This window comes from Monodelphis domestica, chromosome 7 (assembly GCF_027887165.1).
Source record: "Monodelphis domestica isolate mMonDom1 chromosome 7, mMonDom1.pri, whole genome shotgun sequence".
Classification (NCBI taxonomy): domain Eukaryota; kingdom Metazoa; phylum Chordata; class Mammalia; order Didelphimorphia; family Didelphidae; genus Monodelphis; species Monodelphis domestica.
The window spans coordinates 97,681,805-97,709,038 of NC_077233.1; the positions used below are offsets into that span (position 1 = coordinate 97,681,805).

Here is a 27,234-nt window from a genome sequence, read left to right on the forward strand (position 1 = left end):
CAAAATATTAGAAACAAAGTGGATGCCAATCAATTGGAGAAGGGCTAAACAAATTAATATAATGGAATATGACTAAGATGGTATGAAATGAGGAAGGTGATGAATTCAGAGAAGCATGGAAAAATCTTCATGAATTGATGCAGAGAAAATCACCAAGAAAACAATATTCATAATGACAATTTAAATGCAGAGAATGAAAAAAAATTATAAGTGAATGAAAAGACATTTGAATTCAACCTTTTTGCAGAGGTAAGACGTCAAAGAGTGTGCAATGCAAATACTTTCAAATGTTTTCAATGTATTAATCAATTATGTGAATTTTTTACTCTCATTTTTCTTTAAAAGAATATTGTTATGTGGCATGACTTTCTGGAAGGGATGGAAGAAAGGTACTAGGGGATACTATAGAAAAAAAAATTTTTATGTCAATAAAAACTTATTGTCAGATAAGCTACAGGGCAATATACAGGGGACTGACTTATCCTAGCAAGACATGCATGTGACTACTTATTAATGCTTTAAGGTAAAAATATTTGAAAAACCCAATTTTAATTCAATTTGGCTTCTTTATTTAAGTCCCTATTCACATACTTTAAGGGGAATTGTTCTCTTAATACTTTCTCTTAAAAAAAAAAATCACTGACAACAAACAGCAGAACTTAAATGCCCTTGTAGATGTTGTCAAGGTTTTATAGAGAATCCAGGACTTTTTTTTTTCCCAAATTGCAACTGAAGTTATAATTTATACTACTTCCATATTGACATTTCTGCCTTAGTTATGGTTATTTAAATCATATACACTTGTGACTTCTGGATCCTTCACATTTTTTCTTCAAGTTCTTTTGGGCCATATAACACTAACACATCAAGTATGCTGTCAGTTAGGACAATTATGCCTTTCTGAGGGCCCATTCTAGGGCAGAATGAACTATGTATCTGACTCAATATAAATATCTATGTATTATTGTGAATAAAAAGTCTTAAGATAAAGATGGATATGATCGAAAGGTTAAAAGTTGGTGTCTAAATGTACTACACTTATAATTCTGCAAGGACCCATACCTCTAAATTTCTTATTATTAAGAAGCAATAAGTAAATTTCTTCTATGTTCTGACTACATATCCACTACAAGTACCAACAAGAAAGGCTCTGGAAATATTAGCCACTGCAGTCTCCAGTTACTCAAAATGTCAATGGATACTAATCATTTCACTGGAGTCTTACCTCCTTTTCTCAGGATCCAAACGAACACAGATGTTTTCGGTCATCTTGAACATGAAATGCATTTAAATATCACCTGTTAACCTGATGTAACTGTCATGACCAGCTGGACCTTGTGTACATTTTCAGCATAAGGATACTATGCAACAATTCCTCTTTCAAATAGAATTGCATGCAGGTGCCCCTGCTGAAAATGTAGACCAGTAAAGACTGTGCATGTGAATATGTATAATGTGGTTATGTGTGTGACAAAGAAGTACATGTTCTTATGTACCTCACAGGTTCTATAACTTAGGGAGTGAAAATGTGTAAGCCTTGTATAGGCAAAGCAGCTGTCCTGTGTATATAGGTATAGAAAAGATAGCTCACTTAATCCTTTCACGCCAGGAGTCGGGATTTTCCCGGAACGACGTCCATTGTCGGCAATGGACGCACCAAAATAACGCCGGCGCCAGTGAATTAACCACTTCTGTCCTCTTTTCACCTATTATATTTTTCATGCATCATCCAGCTTCCCAACCATCTTCCTGTTTCTTCACAGAATGCACGCTAGGTTCTCTCTTTTCTTCAGCACGGAGTTGAAAATGGAGTTGAGAAAAGGAGACACATGGTCAGCTGGTGATGTTAACAAGCTCCTTGCTGCCCTGAGAAGCTAGATGGAAATGGTTCAAGTTACAAGGGGGATCATCATCAGATCTGGGAGGACAAAGCTTAAGTCATGAGTCTTCCATACCCTCATCCCACCCTCTCCTAGACTTATTTCTAACGATGATCCATATTTTTCTATAATTACTGTAAAATCAGGTTTAAGAAAACCTGTGAATTCACCTTTTAGGGGTAAGGTAAAGTGAAACATATGTCTAGTAATAATTCAATTGCCCCAAAAGGTCAAGAAGCCATGGCTTGAGTGAAATAAAACAGCAGATACATAATCTATTGGGTGGTATATTTGCTAGGTCCTCAAATTTTAAGGACATTTCTTTTCAATTGCTATCTATTTTCTTACATAGGTGAAAGTCAGACAGAAGTAGTTAACTCAATGCCCAGAGAGTACAGAACAAACACAATAGTTCAATCATATTTTAAAAAACAAAACAAAACATTTAAGTTTATGACAACATATAACTTGTTGTATGGGTATCGTGTTTTCAGATGCATAAAAAGGCCAGCCAGACTGATAAGAAACTAATCCACATTTCTGATATCAGAGCCATGATAAATGATAACTGAAGTCATAGTTATATTAAAATTTTCTCAGCATCAAACAAGAGCACAGCTCACAGGCAAATACAGAAATGCAAATCTGTATGGAGAGTGATTTCAGAACAAACTAAATTTTGGAGAAAGAGGATTATATTCAGTGGCTCTAGGTAACAGGCGTGTCAAGATGAAGACAAAGTATAAAATTAAAAGTACACATTTTTACTTAAGTATTAGAAAAAATCTTAAATCTCAAGCTTATAGTTATAGGATCATCAGGCTGCATGATACTGTGAAATTTTTTATTTAGGTACCAATAGTCTTGGAAAGGTTAGAGGGGGAATTAACAAAGTCAACTTCACAAATCTTAGTTTTGGAGGACAATTTTAAATTGCCACAATTCACTGGGTTAATAATATTATGAACACACAACTATGACTCATCGAAATTACACCAATCTATATGCTAATTATATAAAAAACAAGCAAAAATATTTCTCCAGAAGGTTTAACATAAACCCAGAAGCTTAAAAAATTATGTTTATACCTTAAAAAAAAGATAATCACAACAATTACACTTACTGTTATAAAACATATTGGGCAAAGAGATAAGACAAAATCCACCACTGAAGCCATTACTCACTGAGGCAACCAAACTTGAAGTATAAATCCTCTAATTTCTCTGCAGCAGGGAGAACAACATTTACTATTTCCTCTGGCATATTATTCCCATCTTCACGTTACCTAATGTGTTGGCAACTTACATATGGAATCTGCTAACCCTTCCCAACATTTCTTCTTCAAAGGATCTCTCCTGCCTTTTTAGCCTGGTCTCCTGCATATAGCAGGTGCTCAAAAAAAGTTTATTAAAAGAATGACCCAGCATCCTTTTTTTTTTAACTAATAATTCTAATTATTACAAAGTTCATATTCCATCCTAGGTATTTTCACTGTGAATCCTTCCACCTTTCTATAAAATTAGAGAGAAAGAGGAGGTGTTCCATGAATTGTTACAGTGAGCAGCTAAGGAATGGAACAGTGGCATATAAATGACAAAGCTGTCAAGGGCACAGGAGAATCTACAACAATACATCTCAATAGCTCAAAAGTTAATTAAGAGTTTCAACACAACAATGAATAGATATTGGACCTATAGAGTATAATTTGAAAAAACCCCCACCTCCTAATTACTTTAGTCTATATCTGAGGAGGGCCTTAATTTTATCAAATCTCAGAGGGAAGAACTTAGATTAGGTAAAACCCCACAGGTTGCCTCTAAGCAGTAGCTCCATTGGATTTGAATCAGCAGTTTGTGATTCTTGTTTCTTAAGATCTAATAAATTTGAATAATTCTGAGATTCCTCAGATGATCATAGTGCTGCCAGCCATAAAGGGTTTGCAATGGAATGATACAATTCTCAAAGATAAGAGGGTAAAGAACCTAAAGTTCTCACAGTAACTAAAACTTGAAATTCAGATCTGAATTCAGATCCTCAACTGATCAGTTTCTAGACTCACCTTAGTTCACAATGTGATCTACCAGAATCAGATCACCATGGGATAATATTATGAACACTGTCCACCTCACTATATTCTTCTAAAGAGTGATCATGGAAAAGGAATAAGGTTCACTGATCTCTATTCTCTTTCTTCACAATACACGTATGAAGGAAGATTTTCAGAGATAAGGAAATCCCTATTGGCTTGGGATTCAATACATTTTATGCATAAAAGTGGCGCTCAATCACTGAGTAAGATACTGGGGCCAACCAGACCTTTATTTTTGAAAATGATCCTAAAGATATGCTGAATTAGTGACATTTTTTTTATGTGAATATTGACCCTTTATTATTATGAGGCTATTTAACTGTGACAGTAAACTGAAAGTGAACAAAAGCCATTAGGTACTACCAATGGGGAAAATGAGTTAGCTAAATTATTTGGCTGACTGTTGTAAACCTGATATTACTCGAGGCTACATTCAAGGCAAAATACGGAAATAAATTTAGAATAGACACTGCCAATTCAGAGAAAGCAACCCTTTTTGTGTGTAAAATATAAACCAGATAATTTAATCTGGACTCCTTCAATGAAATTCAAATCGATTACATTGTTAAAAACAAATCACAATTTATTCTTACCTTTAAGTCTTTCCAACTATCTAGGAGTTTAGTGGCTAGATCACTTATATCCACTGTTTTGTCTGGCTGCTCTTGACTCCTCTCACTCTCCACATCAGACACACCCTCCTCTTCATCTTGGGAAGGCGTTTCCATAGCAATAGGTTCTTCTAGCTTTGGGCCATTACTCTCTTTGGCCTCAGCTTCATGCTCAGTTTCTGGCTCTGAGGCAGGCGGTTTACTGCTGTCCACTGGGGTTTCAATGTCACCTTTGCTTGGTGGCAAGTGTTGTAGGGTAAGCTGCTGTGGTTGCAGCTGTTGTGGCTGTGATTCTTCATCTTCTTCCACAGGAGCATTTTCTAACTGATCAAGGTCTTCTTTGCAATCCTTGCCTTCTAGCTCACTGGTAGCATCAGAAATTGCACTGTCCATACTATTTTCACTTATAATTTTAAGTCTACGAAACACAAGTTTCTTTGGAGTATCTGTGTCAGCCTCTGTGCTGGGCTTGGTGGAAGGATCAGGTGTGTTGAGTGGTGTGTGTGCACGTGAAGTATTTTCACTGGAATAACCATCACCTTCACTGAAGTGGGGGATAGCAGTCTTGGTTTGAGACCAGCGCTGGATGATTGGAAGAACTTTGCTCTCCTCCAACATATTTTTTGTAGGAATAGGCAAATGTTCCAAGGTCTTTATAATCTGATTAAACAGAATTTTAACAAAAGTTCATCACTTTAAAATGTTTAATTTTTAAACCCTTGGATCAAAGCTTAAGAATTTCATGAGAATGCTTTTATTCAAACACAAGTTTATGCAAAAGTTCAAGGATATAACATATACAGTATGAATTTCCTATAAAATGAAAGGAAAGCTACACTAAAAAATTTATCAAGACTGAATCACACCCATACAAGCTGGTTAAAGGGGCCATCCAAAAATATTTAACAGTCTCTTATTAAGGTTCTATAAAGTATGATAGAACTCTTTGCTATTAAAAAAAGTTCAAAATGTATGAATTCCTTCTCCTATCCCTGAAATAAAAAGAATTAGTCCCCAGGCTTAGCTGTATGACTCAGTTTCTTATGCTATAAAATTAAACAATTTGGACTAAATAATCTCTAAAGATATCAGGTCACACGATCTTCCATTTCCCCCCCTCTATGCAGGCTGAGAAAATAAAGCATATTCTTCATTAAACAATACAATTTTTAAGAAGAAAGGCTGTGTAAAAAGTATGCAATCTACATGAGAGTCAGAAGCACCTGGGTTGAAGTCCCAAACCTATCATATATTGGCTATATAATCCTGGGCAAGTCATTTAACCTCTTAGTGACCCCAGCCTATAAAGGCTGGAACAAATGTGAATCTACCTGAACAGAAAGAATGTTCTTACCAAAATTCTCTACTCCAATGAAAATTATAAATAAGGGCAATAAACAAACCAAAAAATTCATTGATTGGAAAGATCCCATCATAGAACATATTTACTTTTAGAGTATAATCTAATGTATACAAGAAAAATTAAGCATTACATTTTTATATTGCTGACAAAGTAGATGTGTTAAGTTCATTATTATTAATATTTAATAGAACCCCAAATGTATATAATGAATTAAGTTCTTACTCCCACAACTAACTAATAAAAGAAGTATTAAATTACCAGAGTTCAGTCACATGTAAAGACTAAGAACATAAATATTAGTTTTAAAAATTAAAGGAGGGCCTTGAATAAGGAGTAAAAATAATTGACCTCTTCCTGTAGTTTCTGATTGTTTCCTCGACCATCACCTAGCTCTGCCATCCAAATCCACAAAAGAGACAGCCCGTGGCATTCTAGGAAGGACTTTAAGCAGGACTGAGACTGGGTATTCTTTAAAATCAAGAAAAGGAAAAGAAAAGTCAAAGCATAATATATAGGAACATTCCTACTCTTATCAACCAAAACATTATACTTTAATTACTACAATTAGAATCAATGCTACAAATTTTAACTATAAAGGTACAATATTATATAATATATTAATGCATTTTGGGGAAGATTGTATTCTAAATAAAAAAACAAACACATTAAGAGAGAAGCATATTAGGGTTAATGAAATAACTGTTCAAATTCTATGTGGCCAAGAAATCAATTGTTAGTTTGTTAACATCCATACCAATAAGTTATAACAATGTAAGTATGCCTTAAATGAATTTTTTATTTAAGATTTAGTCATTGTCTGAAAAGAGGTACCATGGCAAAGTAAAAGAGAGATATGGCTAAAGAGGCAGAGAAGACCTGCTCCAGACACACACTAGCTGCAATTAATCTTATAATTAATAATTTTTGATATTTTCAAGTTTAAAAAAATTCTTTATAAATACCACAATATGAAGAAATGTACCTATTCCAGTAAGAATTAATCCTTTCATTTTGACTTGAGGTAACTGATTAAATATCCCTGTTCATGCTTCAGATTTAAAGTGAAATAAAATAATAATTTTCACCTGTATAAGTTTGAGACAGGTTAGTTTCTGCTCCAAAGTCTCAATTCTAACCATCAACCTTGATAAACTGAGCACCTGGTTTTTATCTGAAAGGCCTTCACCATTTTCTAGAAGTGCTTCAAGTTCTCCATCCACCTAACATGAAAAAAGGGAGGAAAAAAACATAGATTACCAAAAAAAAAAAGTTATAACGTTTCAAAAGACGAGGGAAATTAACTGATCAACAAATATTGACTTAATACCTAGCAAAATTTTTGCAAAAAGCTATAGAAGTTATTAGGGAATGAAAAGGTCCTGGTCTTCAAGGAACTTAAAATTTACATTAAAAAAAAAAAAGCAAACCTAATACACTTTAAGAACAACAAAAAATTATATATTGACTCCAATTGTATTCCTGAAAAAGATGAAGCTTTATAGAAAAAATAAGACTTCAGACAGACTATAAAATTGGATAGAGAATAGATATAGAGATTTTAGGTGGGTGGGGAGGGAAGGTGATAGGGAAGAGAGAGAGAGAAAGAATGAGCAAAGGTAAGTAAAAAGGCAAAAGTCAAAATAAATAAAGAATGCAAAGGAAATCAACTTGGCTGGAATAGAAGATATGGGCCAATTATGGTGAAAAAAAGCAGAAATTTTTGAATTTCTAAATACTGAGTCTGAATAACAGTATGATTAAAATGGGTGGTCTTTTAAGAAGATCAGTCTGGCAGCACTAATGCAGAATAGATTTGGAAAGCAAGACTAACACTAAGAAGGGTTATGAGGTTGGAAGAAAAGATAGATTTGCAAAATAAGGGAATGTCAGCTAGGGTGCTATATGACAGGAGCCTAAGACTGTTACTAGAACTATGAAGACCTGGCAAAAACCCAGAAATGTTGGACAACTGGGCTTTGGCAATACCATAAGCTGAGATAGCAGACCAACTAAAAACTATTCCTAAGACTCTTAAGAGTCAAATTGGCATTGGGTTGTAAGCTGTTCCTATGAAAACTCATGTGAACAGCATGACATCCATCAGTGAAATAAATGATACACTATTCCCTTCTACTAAGAAGCACTTCAACAAATCGGAAATACAAATACACCACCTGCTTGAAATGTTACGTGCTGATGGTGCTAACCAGTAAAGTGAACATATGAAATGAGATGTGTCAATATCATAACATAAAAAATTGCAATTATCTCACCTGTTAACAGGCCAAGGTTCCATACTACTTTTTGTCAACAGAAACCTTAGCTCTAAGTCACAAAATAATGCACTGCTGATCAATCAATATAAGACAATCACCAAAAACAAACACTTTATTCCTAAACCTAAATTAGATTAAAACAAGAAAAGGAATTAAAGAGCTCCTAAAACCTAAAGAGGAAATATATAAAATCCTTAGGTTATTTAAAATCTTAACTTTCATCCAACTCTAGAAATTATATTTTGAAAAATGGTATTCAAGTCCAAAATAATTCTGAAAAGAAGACAGTCATATTTAGAAATTTTGAAAAGACATTTGGAGTTTAATGGCAATAATCCAACTAGTAGAGCAATTATATTTTTTAAAAAACTAATTTTTAAAAGCTAGTATTTTGCTATAAGTTTATATGCAATCCCTCCAAATATTTTAAAATTTTATTTAAAAAAGTCAAGACCTGTACATAGAAATATAATGCAATAATCACGATTATGTTAAGAATCATAGGAGTAAAAGTAGAGTCATCAAGGAACATGCTCTCAAGGAGAGGCAGACAACATCACAGAAGCTTAACTGATTAACAGTTATTAGGTAAATGCTGTGAAAATCTCAACAGCATACAGTCCAACTAAAAGAGTTACAAATAACAACAAAAACATGAAGAAAAGGGATACAGACCCTAAAGGAACATCCTAGTGCAAACATCAACAGCATGGAAATAGGTTCTGATCAAGGACACATGTTAATACTCAGTGGAATTGCGTGTTGGCAAGGGGAAGGGTGGGGGAGGAATAGAATATGATTTTTGTAACCAAGGAATGTTTGAAATTGACCAAATAAAAATTTTTTTTAATTAAAAAAAAAATTGGTGTCATAAAATATACATTTACATCAAAGCATGAGAAAACCAGTGACTCCTGAACCCAACAAATAAAGGAAAATATATGCTTATAAATTTTATACAATTACATTAGCAATATACAAATACAAAAGCATTCAGTAGCTTGCATTTAAATAAAACTCTTCCACAACAAAAAAACAAAATACTAGCTAAGTAAAAAAGATATGCCAAAAAAAATCAATAGCATAAAAAGAAATTTATCAATTCAATACTATTTCAAAAAAGTGCTATGACACATATTGCCCTTTATTGATTATCATAAACACATAGGCTCAATTCTACACTCATAGCTTACAAACAAAATAATATACAGAAAAAGAGACCCAACTTAGTGAGTATATTAAAGAATCTGAAGTCCAAGTGGGAAGCTATTCTCTATTTATATGACACCAACACAAAAATATCAAGAACAATTAACAGAAAATGTGGCAATTTTTGTGGAGTTATTTAAACCTATTATGATTCCATTTAGCCTTAAACCAATGCTATATCTCTGAAAAGAGGAGAAAGGACAAAAGAGATACAGATTGATGTTTATTACCATTTATGAAGAACAAAGATTTTTCCTTTTTGAAGTTCAATTGTAGATTAAGTTTATAGCCATTTCCACTATCCATCTCAAATTAATAGCAGATGTAGTTAAACACTTAAATTTAGTGGCTGCTGATGGCTTTCAGGACTGTTCACAAAAAATAAATTTGGTTTTTTAGCCAGGCAATTTACTATCTTGAGGATTTGTAAAGAAAAGCAAAAGTAAATGAAAAAATTTCAGAGTAAAATGTGAAGGTTTGAAATTGAAGTGTTTCTCCAACAATAAAAGAACTGGGTCAGGGATGGTACAAAAACAATTTCTGTAGAAAGGGATTAATTTTTCACTCCCAAAATATCAGAAATATAATACACAAAACATAGAATTTTGTATCCTTCCAGCACATGAACATGACTGGTAACATGAAAATGTAATTTGAGTTTTTTTGATTTTTAAGAATTTCATTCAGTATAGCACAATACAGCTTTAAAGTGTTCTCATCAGTAGGTAATAATCAGGTAAGATTATATAATGGCCATGATATTTCTTTGGAACCGTTTCTTTCACCTATCAGTAGTGTGTCATCAATTAATACAGTACTTATTTGTTCTACTTGTTTTACCTTTTTTTTTCTTTCTAATTTTGTTCTACATAATTATTAAAAGGCACGCTCATAGGACGCTCATAACAGAGACAGTCATCTCAAGGGTATAAACTATGTTCCAATTCATATGTAACTCTTAAGTTCTTAGGAAAGCCATGAACATCATATAGAAATAAATATCGTTTTCATTCTTCTCCTTTTCTATACTGAACAATAAACGTATGTAGGAAAACCTTTGGTCTCAAGTTTGTGTTGGTAAGGAGAAGGAAGGTAACAAGCATTTATATAGTGTTTACTATGTGCCAGACATTGTTTTAAGAGCTTTATTTATGTTTAAGGTCCTAAAAATTAATTGCCTAAGAAGAACCTTTTTTAATTTTTGTCTATTTTGACTTTGGCATTTAATTTTCCCCTCCAGGTTAACATAATTCCTCTTCTACACCTAAAAATGGCTATATAGCAATGTTTAATATCTTCTGGGGCTTGCTACTATCCCTCTAAAGCCCACGATCTAAGTAAGCATGCATATGAAACCAATACCAAAAAAACTCCTCACAATTAGAATAAAAACAATTTAGTCAAATTAATCATGAAACAATGTTCAAAAAGTTCCAAAAGGTTTAAATTCCTGAAGTGACAATGGCCCAGCTATTTGTGAAATGATCTTCAATAGTAACTAAAAGGATGGAAGACAACTTCTTTCAATATTAATGATTAGAGAATTACAAAGAACTCTGCAACTCTTACCCTCTAAATTATATTTCCCCTCAATTACTGAGATATTTGGATAATTTTTTGTCTTTAAAGAAAAAATAGGAAGTATTAAGTATTACAAAGGTATGAAGAGAGGATGGAACACTTACAGAGTCTTTCTTACGAGATCGCTCCTTCTTCATTTTTCCTCCAGCTGCACGAATGCTGACTCTATTTTCTCCTCCAAGGTAACCCCTGCAGTTTGCTGAGCCACAAAAACATTTCTGAGCTTCTTTCCTGACAATGGAACACAAGAAAGATGTCAATTAAATTGAATGAACACTATATTTAAATTTTTAAATATTGTTTTGTCTTCAGAAAATATTTGTAAACACACAAAAGGAATTTTATTCCATATTATAATGAGGATTGGTTTAATTAATTGGGAAATGTTTAGTTTATAGAAAAATATTAACAAAATGGGACATGACAACGATTATAGTATTTGAAAAGCTATTGCTTCAGGTAAAATTCCATTTGACAAGCACTTAAGCACCTACTCTCCATGACAGACAGTGGGGCAGATGCTAGGGATAATGTACTTGGTATCACAGAAGTAATTCTTTTTCAGGGATAGGCCATAATCTATAGAGTCTCCAAGATCTCTATCAATTTTAAGATTCTGTGACTTTTCACATTAAGAATTAAAAGAACATAAGCTATCATCTAACTATTCTTATATCCCACATATGAACTTCATCTTCCACCACTGCAGGCCTTTCTCAATGCTGAACATTGAACTTCTCTCTCTTCTTTGATGGTGTTACTATTCTCTTAGTGATTCAATTCAAAACTTTGTAATTGTTTCACTGCTCCTCCTTAATTACCATACCCATCACCCATCAAGTTCTTGCTTACTTTGCTTACCATTTCTTGTACCATTCCAGATCAGACCTCACTACTTTTGTTTCTTTAAACCCTTATCTTTTATTCTAGTGTAACAACTCTAAGAGAAAAGGGCAAGGGGCAAGGGCTAGGCAATCAGTGTAAGACTTGCCCAGTACCAAACAGCAAGGAAGTATCTAAGGCCAGATTTGAACCTAGGTCTTCCCAACTACAGACCTGGCAATCTAGTTGCCCCAACTGTCATTACTTTTAACCTGAATTAAAACTCCTAAGCAGCTTTGCTACCTTTTTCTCTAGATAGTTTTACGAACAGAGGAGGTATGAGTCTCACTGTTCTTTGCCCAACTCCCACCATATCTGAATTACTCCATTAAGTGAGTCATGTAATGACTTAGGGTAAAAGGAAAAATGGTTGTATTTTGTTCCACTTTGGGCATGTTACCAAAAAGGCAATACATAAGTGAATCTATACTCTTGCAAATAAAACAGAGTTCAGCTGTTTTGGATCATTTGGTTTCTTATTTTGGATTTCCCTTGGAATATCATCTCCCTTTCCCAAAAAAATTTCCTTAGGGAGAACTTCAATACAATAGAATTAATATAAAACAGCAAAGCTGGAAAAAAAGAGGAATCTACAATTTAATAAAAAGTAAATTAGAACCTTGATGTAGTCAGCATATGGTTTTTCTTACAGAAGCAAAGAAGCTTATTCAATTAAGGAAAAAATGTCTGGTTGGAAATATCTAGTAGGAAGAGCTCTTGGAAATACAAGGCACCTAACCACACTATTCACAAAATATATGTCTTCCTGAATAGGTACATCTCCAAGTTACTGAGTCTAGTAGTATATACACAAGAAAAAAATTTAGTTTGCATATTTGGAAGTTCCTCAAATCTAAAATCAATAGAAAATATAAATAAGAGGGGAATGCTGCACAAAAGAACATCAGCTAGTTGCTACAGAATGTCACTAGTGGTCAGGAGATGATCATATTTGTGTAGCTATCATTTGATAACCAGTCACCAGAAAATTATAATAATTTGAGTCCTATTCCCATACTGCTAAAGTTTATATAAAGGAATGTGCAATTGTTTGCATGTATGCAAGATAAATGGTATGAACAAGGGTTATAAAAAAATAAGTGATAGGGTTGTTATTAATAATAGCTGACACATGGTTTGCAAAGCACTTTGATATACTCTTATTTGATATTCACTACAGTCTTGTGAAGACAATGCAATAAGTAATTTTAACATCAGTAAGATAGTATTTTATCTCCTGTAATAAATTCCTAAACTGTTATTTTTCAAATATCCTTTAGGAATACTGAAGAAGGCTATACTGAAAAGACTAAATTTAGATAACAGCCAAAAATCTAATTTTATTCATTAGTTTTAAACTCTACATTGAATTAAAAAACCTTTTAATTTCACATAACATCATTTCCCTCACCTTAAACCAAAGTTTAATCCACCAAGAGAGGTTATAAATAAATTTAAACATACCCATATCGTTGAAATTGATAGTCAAATGTTAACTCTGAACCTGAAGGAACCAACTTAGTAGTGAAAAAGCCAACTCTCAGCTGTCCATTCACAGTCCACTGAAAGAGTATGAGATGAAGGGGAAAAAAATTTTAATATTTAAATTTAAAAGGTTAATTTTAAGAAAATATATTGCACCGGGCATTTCAGAATATAAATATATAGAAGTCTAAATAAAAGAAATTACTCCATAATACAAGTGTTATAGCCATTTTTCAAGGGAAGAAATTGAAGCTGAAAGGTTAAATGATTTGTGTGCAGTCATATAGCTACAAATTTGTTTTGGCTGTATTCTTTTCAATATGATAACTAAGCTTTCATTAGACAATGAAACTGTTAGAAAAGCAGGATCAGGCTTCCTAGCTGTGTGACCTGGAGCAAGTCACTTAACTCCAACTGCCTTGTCCTTAAGGCTTTTCTGAATTGAAACTGATACTTTGTATCAATTTTAAGACAGAACCATAACAGTTAAAAAAAAAAATACAAATCAGCAGTATTAACCCCTGAGCAATTTTAGTCCTGCCTCTCATAGGCATTACCTTACTTATCATTAAGTCATAGGAACATTATTAATGGAGAAGTATTTCAATCAAAGCAATTATAAAGTACCTACTTAGGTATTAGACACTACATTAAATACTGTGGATACAAAGAATGAAAATATCTATTTGTAAGAAGCTTACATTCTAACAGAGGACATGTGCATGTATATATACATACAGAATACATATTAACTAATTACATGTAAAGAATTTTGGAAGAACACCAGTAGTTAGGTGGATTGGGGAAGTATTCCTGCAATAAGTGGTACTTCAGCAGCATCCCAAAAGACAAGAATTCTCTTTGGTGGAGGAGGTGAAGAGAGAAAACATTTTAGACATAGGGGGCAAAGGCAAGAAGAAGGAAGAGAGTATGACATGTAAAAGAAACAGAAAAAAATAGTCAATACAACTCAATCACAGGATGCAGAAAGGAGAATCATAATATATAAATGAAGTGAGGCAAAATTATAAAGAACTTCAAAGGCTAAACAGATAAGTGTATGTTGCCCCCTAGAGTAAAGGATCCATGAACTTGCTTTAAAATTTTTTTTCTGAATATATTTTGTGCATTTAAAAACATTTTTCTGAAAAGGAATACATGGGTTTCAGAAATGAAAAGGAATACACAGGGTTTCAGAAATGGCACAAAGAGGTTCTAGAAGCAATATTAAGTTCCTGAAATTTAATAAGGAAAAGTCATCATCAGACCTAGGCTTTAATAAATCTAATTTGACAGCTATGTGGAAGATAGAAATGAGTGAGGAGGTCTGAGGGAATTAGGATTTATACCAGGTTGGTGGGAGGGTCAGCAGAAAATGAACATATATGAGAAATGTTGCAAATAAAGGCAGAATTAATAAAACTTGGCAACAGATTGGATTTGAGGAATGGGAATGAAGAGTCAAAGATGATACTTAAATTGTGAGACTAAAAGACTGAGAGGATGGAGGTACCTTAGATAAAAATTGCTAAGTTGGGAAAAGGGGAAAGTTAGGTTTTGTACATGCTGAGTTTAAGATGTCTATGGGACATTCAGTTCAAGATGTCCAATAGGGAGTTGGAGATGTGAGACTAGAGGTCAGGATTGAGGTTAAGGCTGAATAAGTAGATTTGGAAATCAGGACAGAGATAATCATTGAATTCATAGGAATTGATGAGAATACCAAATTACAAAACAGTATAGAGGAAGAAAGGAGTCCAAGATAGAGCCTTGTGGGACACTCTGTGGATATGGCCTGGATGAAGATTTAACAAAGCAGGCAAAATAGGAGAGGTCAAACAGGTAGGAGGAGTAGAAATAGAAAACAGTGTTCCAAAAGTCCAGAGACAAGAGTGCTACAGAGAAGAGGGTGATTGACAGTGTCAAAGGCTAGAGAAAGGCATTAGATTTCACAATTAGCAGATTACTGTTAACTTTGGAGAAGTTTCAGGTGAATAAAGAGATATAAAAGGAGTGAAATGACCTTCTCAAATGTTGGATGGAATAAGTGAAAGTTTTTCAAGAAAGGGGACAAGGGAAGTCTTGGATGTATTTGTAGGCAGTAGGGAAGCAGCCAAAAGACAGGGAGTAGAAAGGTTAAAGGTCTGCAAAATCAAGTAGGTTAGGGTTGAGGGTAGTGAAAGTCAGTAAGGAGCACAATTTAAAAATTTCCTGTCAATCAACATAAAAAGTAATTTTCCAAGAGAAAATTATTTGAGGTTCATAATAAAGAACAAACAGTGGGGGTTCAAATATGGTCTATACTCTCTCTCACTAAATGTGAATTGCAAATGAAGTTTTTTCCTTAGTACTCAGCCTTGCAGTTCACTGAGAGATGATCCCTATAACTTCCTCACATTGCACAGAAAGCAGCATCTCTTTTTTTGAAGCCTATCAGTGCTCCTTTACATCCCATATCCCAGAAAGTGAAGAGAAGTGCTAGGTTATGCTTGGCATTCCCTCAGCACCCCACCCTACCCCCAAATGCATGCTTTTTATCTCACAAGCTTTGCCTCTAATTGGGCTGCTGCTGTTGCAGTTATTCCATGAAGCATCTAAGGTTGTCTAAGGAATTTTTTTTTTGGTGAAGGGGCAAAATAGAGAGGAAAATGACACAGACTCACTTTTCTTAGTCTCCTCTTAAGACTTTGGTACATTTATTACCCCTCCTTAAAAGTGCAATGAATGGCAAGGAGAATAATCTTTATTCCCCTTTTTAAAAAATCTCAGTTTAGAAGATTTGCCTATATTTAAGTGTAACCTATATAGGGGATCAATAAAGCAGAGTGCCTTAATGTAAAAAGATTTTAATGTAGAAAAATCATGACATAAATAATGGGGAGGAAGGGAAAGAGTGGGGATAATCTAAACTACCAAAGATTGTTATAAAAAGTTTCATTAAAAGAAAAAAAGAAGGGGGGAGGGAAGTAATAGGGTTGGTCAAACCCAGTAGCTAGGTGGATCAATGGATAAAGAAGCAGACCTGGAGACAGGATGTCCTGGGTTCAGATGTGACCTCAAACCGACCCATCTTGTGCGACCCTGGGGAGGTCACTTAACCCCCATTGCCTAACCTTTACTATTTTTCTGCCTTGGAACCAATACTTAATATTGATTCCAAGATGGAAGGTAAAAGTTCCAAAAGTAAATAAATAAGTTATATAAAATTGGACATATACAAATTTTCAGGTAATATATTGTGTATGATGATATAAGTTTGTAAAAAATAAATGTATAATTTCATAGAAATAAAATATTTTTATGCTATTTTAATGGTAGCTAAAATTGTATTTAATTAAGAAGTGCTAAAAGATCTGAATACAATATAATGTGTACTGGTACTTGATCTTTTCATCAGAGCTATGGTTTTGAAGTTAAAGTAATATGCTCCTTACCTTCTGTGTTTCACAGTTTGGCTCACAGCTGTGGTTCATGAAACGAGAGCAATTTCCTTTCTGAGTGGCATCTATTATCTGCAATGCAATTTATAAAAAAATGGATAAAACCAATTAAGTCCTCCCCCCACCCTGCATTAAGCTTTGAGGTGAATTTCTTAAAATAAACATTCCCCCAAAATACCAATATTAAACACATATTTTACCTAAACACAAATTTCACTCAACCTAATAGCCCCACTTATCTCTATTTACAACCCTTATCATATACACCACCAGGGTAGAAGATCTGAGAACTCCAACATTTGGGGGAAATGAAGAAAATCCAGACTTTTGGGTATATCTGGCACACAGGCACACTGAGTGTGGAAATTCCTCTGACTAATAGACTATAAATTGCTAATCTTTAACTTTTATAGGCTTACAGAACTGTGGGAGGAGCTAAGAAGTTAAATGACTTGCTGAAGATGAACCCAGGTCTTCCAAACTAAAAGGCCACTTCTTTATCCATCATCCCTTACTATAACAGTAACGTCTATAAAAACTCATCTTTAAATTCCACAACATACAAAAAATACTGTTAACAATGATCTAATATTTTATTACTTGCTTTATAAAGATCTGATTTCATCTTCCTAAGAACCCTGTTTGATTTATATTTGACTTGCATATAGATTTTCCAGAAACAAATCCATTATAATAATTTACATGTATAAAAATACATTTATTATTTCTCAGAGTTAAACTATTTTACACTACTTTAATGGTGTTTAAAATTCTATTCAAGAGGCTAGAAAACTAAATATCATATATACATGCTCTTGCATTTAACTTTTTCATTAGATCTTTTCATATACCTATTGGATATAGGCGCTATTATTATTCCCATTTTACAGTTAAAGAAACTAAGGCAACAGAAGTTAAGTGACTCTTGTCCAGGGTCAAACAGCTATTAAGTGACTGAGGTTGGATTTGAACTCTGGTTTTCCTGACTGCAGGCCCAGCTGTCTATCCTTAGCACAGACCCCTGTAATAGATAATCTTGGAGGATATATTTGATGAATATTATATAATTAATAGATCAAGTAGTTATATTCCTTTGCCTACCCTCCTCCCTTTTATACCTCCCTTCCTCCCTCTTCCAATCTCCCTTCCAGTTTCCCCTTCCCTTCTTCTTCAGCCTCCTTCTAAATTACTCAGGGCGAGGTATGATGTTTCCAAGGAAATACTCTTTTCTATTCTTTATCTCAAGTAAGGGTTTATTGGGGAAAACAGGAAAAATAGAGGATGAGGTAAGAGGGTTAGAGGTTTCCCTATTATCTACACTGAGTCTTAGGTTGGAGGATATCAAGAGAAATGGCAACTCAGTCACTAGCATGAAACAGAGCAAGTCAGAGAGAGAGAGAGATATAAGGACTATTGTCCTTCTTCTTCTGTGTTCAAATCAGCCAGGCCACCTCCAGCTTGATTATCCCAAGTCCCAGAGATAAACCCAGCTTCTTCTTTCAAAGTCACCACCATCAGCCCAAAAGCCCCAAAATCCAGTCAAGCAGTTGGTTCGTGCCTTCAACTGTTTCCAGGTCACATTCCAAATGGAATTTTCCTTTGATTGACAGCTGATCAAGCTCCAGCTTCTTCTCTTGCTGCATGCCTTGTAATTTCTCTCCTCCACACCCCCCCCCCCACCACCACCAGTGGCCAACAATATAGAAGTAAAAAGGAACCCAAAAATCATCTACTTCTCTCTTTGATAAGTCTAATCTTTTTTTGCTTATTTCTATAAACTACTTCTTTCTAAAAGTTTCTTTTTTAATTCAATTTTATTTTCAGATCCAAATTCTCTTTTCTCCTTCCCACCCCAATGAGAAAGAAAAACAAAACTCATTACAATCATGTATATTCAAAATAAAATCTTGCATTGCCTATATTCCCTACCCATACCCTGGGGGGAAAAAAAGCCTGAATATAAACTCAGAGTTCATCAACTCTCTGTATGAAGATGGGGAGCACATTTCATGAAGAGGGATTGTGATTGGTCAATAGTTCTGTTCACTTTTCATCACTTTGTGAGTCTTCTCAGGTTCCTTTGAAACCACTCCATTTCTTAAAGCACAAAAGTGTTCATGAATTACATGAATATTCTTATCACTTGTTCAGCCATTCTCCAATTGATGAGCACCTCCAGAGATTCCTATTATTTGTTTTATCTTGTTCTTTGATTTCTTTGAATATGGATCTAGTAATATTATTGCTAGGTCAAAGCTTAAATTTTTTAAAAATATACTTGCAAATTCTTTTTCAAAATGATTGTACCAAGTTTTATTTCCACCAACATTACAGCCTTCAGTATTTTTCACTTTCCTTTTTTGCCATTTTGTCAATCTCATAACAGAGTTGTTTTAATTTACAATTTTTTTTTCATATGGCTACTGATAATTTGAATGTCACCTAAAAACTTTCTATTCATAGTCTTTGATTATTAATTGTGGAATGGTCCTTATGCTTTTTTCTTCTTAAATGTATTTTATTTTCTCAAATACACATAATAGTTATTTTCAAATGTTTTCCAAAATTTTAAGATCCACATGGTCTCCCTCACTCCTCCCCCATCAGAGATAGTAAGCAATTTGATTTGTAATGTATTAATCTATTAAATATACTTTCATCTTGGTCTCTGTTGTTAGAGAATGCTCATATAAAACCCAAATTCCCAAATAAAAATAATTTCACTAATGTGAAAAATAGTATGCTTTGATCTGCATTCAAATTCAAATAGTTCTCTCTGGAGGTGGATAGCTTTCTTTGTCTTAAGTCCCTCAGGATTGTCGTATTGCTTAGAATAAGGAATTAATAAATCTTTCACAGCTGATTATTGCTGTTACTGTGTACAATGTTGTCATGATTCTGCTTATTTTACCCAGTATCAATTCATATAGGTTGTTCCAGCTTTTTCTGAATTCACACTGCACATTTCTTTTCTTTAAACCCTTACCTCCCATCTTAGAATCAATACTGGATATTGGTTTCAAGGTAGAAGAATGGTAAGAGCTACAGCTAGGAACTGTCTGAGGCCAGATTTGAACTGAGGACCTCCCATCTCTGGGCCTAGCTCTCAATCCACTGAGCCACCACCACTGCCTGTTCACAATAATAATCCAACATCATTATATACCACAATTTGTTCAGCTATTCCCCAATTCTTTACCACAATAGAGCAGCTAGAAATATTTTTGTATGAGTAAGACCTTCCCCCTACTCTCCTCAGCCTTTTATTTTCTTTAAAGGATAAACTCTTTAGGATACAGACTTTGTAGTGGATCAAAAATCAGAATCAAACAATATGCAGAGTTTTATAGTCCTTTGGGTATAGTTGCAAATTGCTCTCCTTAACAGTTGGGGAAAAACAAAACAAAACAAGGTTTCTTAATCTGGGGCTAATGAATTTTTCTTTTTGGTATTTTTATAACTCTATTTAAATATATTTAATTTGTTTTCTTTGCCATCTCATATTCTATGTATTTAAAAATCTTATTCTGAGATCCAGAGATTTATCGGTTTCATATTGCCAAAGGGATCCACGACACAAAAATGGTCAATAACTCTTGCTCTAGAAATTCTTGAGAAGGCTACTTTCTTGGCTAGCAACAGTTATAGTAACATACAAAGTAGGCCTTCAAATTTGTTAACTAGTAGAAGACTGCCAAAACAGACATCTTGATATAAAATATAAAATATGATTAAAAATTGCATTTTCCTTCTTGGTCTCAGTGTTAAGAAATTCAAACACTTTCTAGAACATATATTAATTATCAATAATGCAGAGTGTACTGCATTATTACTTCCCAAGTATTATTAAATTTACTACAAAAGAAAAGAGTATGGACAGATATTAGAACAAAAATAATAACATAAACAATACCCACAATTTGTCTTACTCCTAGAGACCTTTCTCAAAGTTCCCAGGTCACTTGATTCTGGTTCTAAATTTTCCCTAAAATACCATCTCACTCATTTAAAAAAAAAAAAGGTTGTCTCCCTAGCTTGCCCAAGTAGGAAGTATATCTGGCTATTGAACAGGCCTGATGCCACTTGCTGATTTGTATAGTCGCTTTAACTCTCTCCATTTCCAACCTGACCTGGTTCATTTCTCCTCAGTCTAAAAGTACTTCCCATCTAGAGGGGTGTTAGACTGGTATTGGTGTGGAGATCTTATCAGTTTTATGCCTGCTGTAGCTCAGAACTTCTTAGTCCAATTTTATAGCAGCTTGAGGCACAGATGCATATCAATTATATCTGGACTTCTCACTCATTTGACCCCCATTAGTATACTAGTTAGCCATCAGATTTACAACAGTATAAAAAGTTATTTCTTATTCTGAGAGCAACATAAAAATAACACTCCCCTTTTTTTGTTCCTTCCCTTTTACTTTTCAGAGTAAATGGATTCAGATATCAATAGTTTTCACTTTCATTAGACTATCAAGTATCTCTTCTACTAAAACTATTATTGATACCCTCTGGACCCTATCATTTTAAATAAATATATATAATGAATTTAAAAATCCAGCAAAACAGCTCTTCTTTCTCTTTATTCGTTCCTGGAGAAACAATCCCTGAGAGTAAACTTACCTCATCATTCTTCAGTGCCATGAAATAATAGTGGATATTCTTGTTACGGGCATATTCCTTCACCCTTGCTTTAAATTCTTTATGGTCTAATACCTCTCCACAGTATTCCAAGACAAAGGTGTTCCTACAATATTCGGGGTGGGGGGGAGGGGGGAGGAGAATAAGCATAATTTCCTGTATTAAAGCTCCAAACAGCTACTCAATCATGCAAATTTAAAACTTATTACTTTACATAATCAATATATTCTAACTAGACATGCTGATGAGCAGCACGCTAGTTTAGCTTTAAATAGTATAGTCATTATCATCATCGACACAACCAATTAAGAGTTTTAAAGCAATTTGTGAACTTACTTGAATAATTTTTAAGCTGTATACTCTGGAGGAAAACAATTAGCATGTATAATTAAATCAAACAAAAGACTACTTGACTCATTTCTCTTAACTCTCTTCCTAACATTATTCTAGGGTTACTAAAGATCTCAATCCAATGTTCCTGAACCAAAAATATGTCAAAAGTCATCTTAAAAATTCAGTATCCTTTTCTCAACTCTTCTTTTTGAATTATTTAACATTAGCCTGGTCATTCAGGTAATTCCTCCTCCCTTAGTTTACTATCCACTAAACTGGATTTCCTTCTATGTTCTGACAGCTTTGGTTCTTATTAGCTTCCATTCTCACCGCCTCCCTCTACCATTCTCCTACCCAAAATGTGCACAGTCCCTAAAATTCTATGAAAACACACTCCCCAATGATCTCTTCCTTTAGTTTTAAACTGACACCTCTATAACATACAGCGTTATTTCTATAACATATATCTTTATTTTCAGTTTTAACCTCTTATACTTTCCATGTCACACTTTGCCTACTACAATTCTCTCCATTACATTCCATGATTATGTCAAATTTAGACATGGCTCATCTTTATCTAAAACCAGCCTTTTTTTCTAGATGTGCATTTAATTTTTTCTCATGTATATTATACACAAACCCAATTTCCATATTATTCATTTTTGTACATCAATGATCTAAAACCCCAAAACATATAACCAAATAAACAAGTGACAAGTCATGTTTTTATCTGCATTTCTACTCCAACACTTCTTTCTCTGGAGGTGGATAGCATTCTTTGTCATAAGTCCCTCCGAATTGTCCTGGATCATTGTATTGCTGTTACTAACAAAATCTATCATATTTGATCATTCTACAATATTGAAATTACTGTGTATAATGTTCTCCTGGTTCTACTTGTTTCACTTTGCACTAATTCACATAGATTTTTCTAGCTCTTTCAAAAATCATGCTGTTGAAAATTCCCTACAGTACAATATTTTTCCATTACCATCACTATCATATACCACAATTTGTTCAGCCAGTCCTCAATTGAAGGACATTTCTTTAGTTTCCAATTCTTTGCCACCACAAAAAGGGAAGCTATAAATATTTTTGCACAAATGGGTCTATTTTCCTTTTTAAAAATCTCTTTGAAACACAGACCAACTAATAGTATTACTTGATCAAAAGGTATGCATTTTTTTATAACCCTTTGGGCATAATTCCATATTGCCCTCCAGAATGGTTGGATCCGTTCAGAACTCCACCAGCAATGCATTAGTGTCCCAATATTGCTATATCCACTAAAACATTTATCATTTTCCTTTACTGTCATATTGGCCAGTCTGATAGGTGTCAGGTGGTACCCTCTGAGTCGTTTTAATTTTCACATCTCTAATCAAGAGGGATCTAGAATATTTTTTCATATGATTATTGATAGCTTTGATTTCTTCATCTATAAACAGCCTATTCCTATCCTTTGACCATTTATCAACTGGGGAATGATTTGGATTCTTATAAATTTGACTTAGTTCTTTATATACGACTTAGTTCTATATGAGACCTTTATCAGAGAAATTTGTTATAAATTACCACTCCCCCCAGTTTGTTGTTTCCCTTCTCATCTTGGTTGCATTGGTTTTGCTTATACAAAGTCTTTTTAATATAATCAAAATCATTCATTTTACATCTTATAATGTTCTCTGTCTCTTGTTTGGTCATATATTCTTCCCTTCTCCATAGACCAGTCAGGTAAATGATTCTATGGTCCCCTAATTTACTTATCTCTCTTTATGTTTAAATTATATATCCATTTTGACCATATCTATAGGATGTGAGATATTGATCTAAGCCTAATTTTGCCATATTATTTTCCAATTTTCCCAACAGTTTTTGTCAAATATTGAATTCTTAACCCGAATGCTTGGATTTGGGGGTTTATCAAACACTAGATTACTGAGGCAGTTAACCCCTATTCTATTCCACTGATCCACCCTTCTATTTATTATATTTAAATTTTTTTGCAGTTTAAAGTTTTCTTATTTTTAAAAAATTATTTTCTCATGTTTACATGAATCATTTTCTTTCCCTTCTCTGTTGTCTCCCCCCTCCCAGAGCTGACAAGCAATTCCATTGGGTTATCTTCATATTATTCATTTTTGCAATAGACCAATCTTTTAAAACCAAAACCGCAACTCATAAATCCATATAAACAAGTATTTTATGTGCATTTTAAAGGCATCATCATTTTTTAATTATCCAGGTACAAAGTCATCTTTGGATTAAAAATCTTCAATGACCCTTTCATCTGCTTCCCCATAATCAGTCACCAAGAGTTACTGATTTTTCCACTGCAATCTTTCTTACATTCTTCTCTTCCATAATTAATGCTGCTAGATAGTTCAAGCAAGAGATAATGGTGTGAACAATTATAAAAAAAAAACAAAAAACTTCTAGCTACACCTATATCACCTCTAATTCTTCCTCAACATTGCCATTAAACCTGATCATGCCATTTTCCTATTGAAGCATCATCAGTAGTTCCATACTGCTTAGAATATAAAAGTTTAATCTCTTTAGAATGTAATTGAAAGGTTTGTGAAATCTGGTACTACATTACCAGTCCTTTTCCTATTCAGTTTTGTAGAATCTACCAAACTTTTGTGTAGTTAGTATCCACCAATACCCCCTTACGACATTATGAACATCAATTTCCACATTTGGCATGTATTGTCCTCTTCCTCAGCCTCCACTTTGAACTTATTCAAACCCTATTCATCCTTTTAATGACTAAAGCATCTAATATTCCAATAAATGTGATTTGTTTATTATTCAATAAAATATCAGTTCCTTGAGTAGAGACTTTTGTATCTCCAAAACCTAGGAAAATAACATAAATTGCTAATAGGTGACTTTCTAGATCAATACACAGCCAGCAAGATCTTTATGTATAGTTTAGTAGCCCTGTTTTCATTTGAGTTTGACATCATTACTCCAAATTAAAGAGAAATTTTAAATTAAAAGAACTCTTGAGATTTACCTCACATTCATCAAATTGGTAGTGAGAGGGGAAAAAAAGAAGACTGGAAGGGCTTTCATGAATAAAAAAAAAAAGCACATAAATGCACTGCTGGTGTAACTATGAATTGGTCCAAGCATTCTGGAAAGAAATTTCCAAGATCCAAAAAGTCACTAATCTCACTACTTCTATCTGCTCTGCTTCGTTTTTAACTTCAAGAACTTCATGCTTCTTCCAGGATAAGGTCATCAATAGAAATCATATCTTTTTGGGAATCACTTGTGATACCCAACACTTCCTTATTACTCTCAAATGTGCTTCTTTCCTCTAAGTGGAGGAATAGAGCAGAAAATTCTTCCCCAAATCTCCTTTTATAGAAGGATAAATAGAATTTTACAGCTAACTTTGCTTGATTTCAACTCTAGATCTCCTCCAGAATCATCTATCCGTGGTTATCCCCAAGATTCTCTCCTGGGCCCTATTCTCCTTCCATAACACTTTCCTTGGTGATCTTGTCACTTCTATATTGTCCCAAATTCTCTGCACCTTTAATTACATGTCTCCAAATACATATCATTTTAAACTCAATATGTCTGAAACAAAACTCATCTTTCTGCCTAAATCCTCCACTTCTCCAATCTTCCCTATTACTATTAAAGCCATGTTGATCAACCTAGGACATGTGTGCCAGAGAGCTGCTCCCTTCCTTGTCTCTAAGGGCATGAGAACATTTCTCACATCACCCACTCCTCTGGCCAGCAGTCCAATGTGAATGCTTCCTCCCTCCCCTGTCTGAGGTAAGGAGGGGGAGGGGCTTAAATGCAAAATGAGGGGTACAGTTTGGGTACTCGGTATCTAAGAGGTTCACCATCACTGGTGACTCAACCTGTCAACCCAGAACTCTTTCACACCATGTCTGAGCAACTGTAAAGGTTTGAGGATGTCACTTTTACAACACCTTTCTCTTTGACACCGAGACCACTCTGGTGCAGGCCATCATCACCTCATGCTTAAGGCAATTCCAATAACCTGCTGGTAGGTCCATCTGCTTCAGTTTTCTACCTACTCTGCTCTATCGTCCATTTAGCTGCCAAAGTGATTTTCTTTAACATGTCCAACCATGTCACTCTCCTCCTTACTCAAAACTCCAGTTGTTTCCTATCCAGAATAAAAAACAAAATCATCTGGCACTCAAAGCTCTTCATTATCTACTCTCCTTCTTTCTTTCCAATCTTTTTAGAACTTACTCCCTTAACATGAATTCTTCAATCCAGTGACATTGGTCTCCTGGTTGCTTGTTCATATGTAAGGTATTTCATTTCTCTCTCCTCAAGGCATCTTCTCTGGCAATCAACCATGACTGGAATACTCTCCCTTCTTCAACTTCACTTATTGACTTCTTTGGTTTCTTCAAGTCCCAACTAAAATCTTATCTTTTACAGGAATCCTTTCTCAACCATTTTAAATTCTAGTGCCTTCTTCTGTTAATTACTATTTATCTCACATACAGCTTATTTGTATATGCTTGTTTGCTTGCTATCTACCCCATTAGACTGTAAGCTTCTTGAGGACAGGGGCTGTCTCTTAACTCTTTTTATATGTCTAGCACTTAAATATTTATTGTTAGACTGACTGGTTGACTTCACAAATATCACAAAAATACCCTCCAACCACTTTCCCTCTTCCCCCCTTTTCAACTTCATTTTGTCTATTGCTTTTCCCCATTAAATTGTTCATTTCTTAAAAGGTGTAATAAACAAAAAGACTGCCTTCTCCTCCCCATGACACACAAACCCATTCATGAAGAAGCAGCAAAAGAGACAGGAGACTACTAAAATGATATTGTATGTATATTCTCTGACACATTCTCTATCAGATACTTGCCTTTAATTTTTTTTATTTGTCACAAAGATTCAATTTGGGAGGAGGGGGATGAAAATGACTGCTATGAAAGAAAGAAACCACTAATGCCTTTTACTTACTTATAATAAAGTGGGCTCACTTTATTATGAATAAAAAACAAACAAATAAAACACTGTGACTTCCCAGTTTGGTAGCAGGCTGGAAAGTCACAGATTTTGTTTATTTTTTTAAAACCCTCATGTTTGGTCTTAGAATTGATGCAGATATTAGTTCCAAGGCAGAAGAGTGGTAAGGATTAGGCAACTGGGGTTAAGTGTCACATAGTTAGGAAATGTCAGGCCATATTTGAACTCAAGGTGTCCTATATCCAGGCACCTACTCTAACCACAGAGGCACCTATGAGCCTCATCACTAGATTACTTTGAACAGAGGAGTGATATGACCAGAGATGGGCTTTAGGAATGTTGATCTGGTACGAGTATGCAGGAAGATCAGAAGGAGGCAGGAAACTAATAATTCCAAGTGAGAAGTCATGAAGGCCTCAATTATAGGAATGGCAATAGAAAGAAGAAGGCTAACT

General features: G+C 34.2%; 1 protein-coding gene across 4 annotated transcripts in view; it reads right to left on the minus strand.

Moving 5' to 3' along the window:
• Positions 1–27,234, minus strand: part of SETD2 (SET domain containing 2, histone lysine methyltransferase) — a 143,323-nt gene that overhangs the window by 65,789 nt on the left and 50,300 nt on the right. For 2 of the 4 annotated variants that reach the window (XM_001375941.5, XM_056805191.1), the window contains 7 exons: positions 21,440–21,563; positions 16,811–16,888; positions 13,356–13,453; positions 11,114–11,240; positions 7,029–7,163; positions 6,292–6,411; positions 4,563–5,240 (listed from right to left, as the gene is read on the minus strand). In XM_001375941.5, coding sequence (XP_001375978.3) covers positions 4,563–5,240; positions 6,292–6,411; positions 7,029–7,163; positions 11,114–11,240; positions 13,356–13,453; positions 16,811–16,888; positions 21,440–21,563 — 1,360 coding nt within the window. Of the gene's footprint in view, positions 1–1,591; positions 1,875–4,562; positions 5,241–6,291; positions 6,412–7,028; positions 7,164–11,113; positions 11,241–13,355; positions 13,454–16,810; positions 16,889–21,439; positions 21,564–27,234 lie in introns of all 4 variants that reach the window. The other 2 variants (XR_008913494.1, XR_008913493.1) reach the window with 2 other exon arrangements.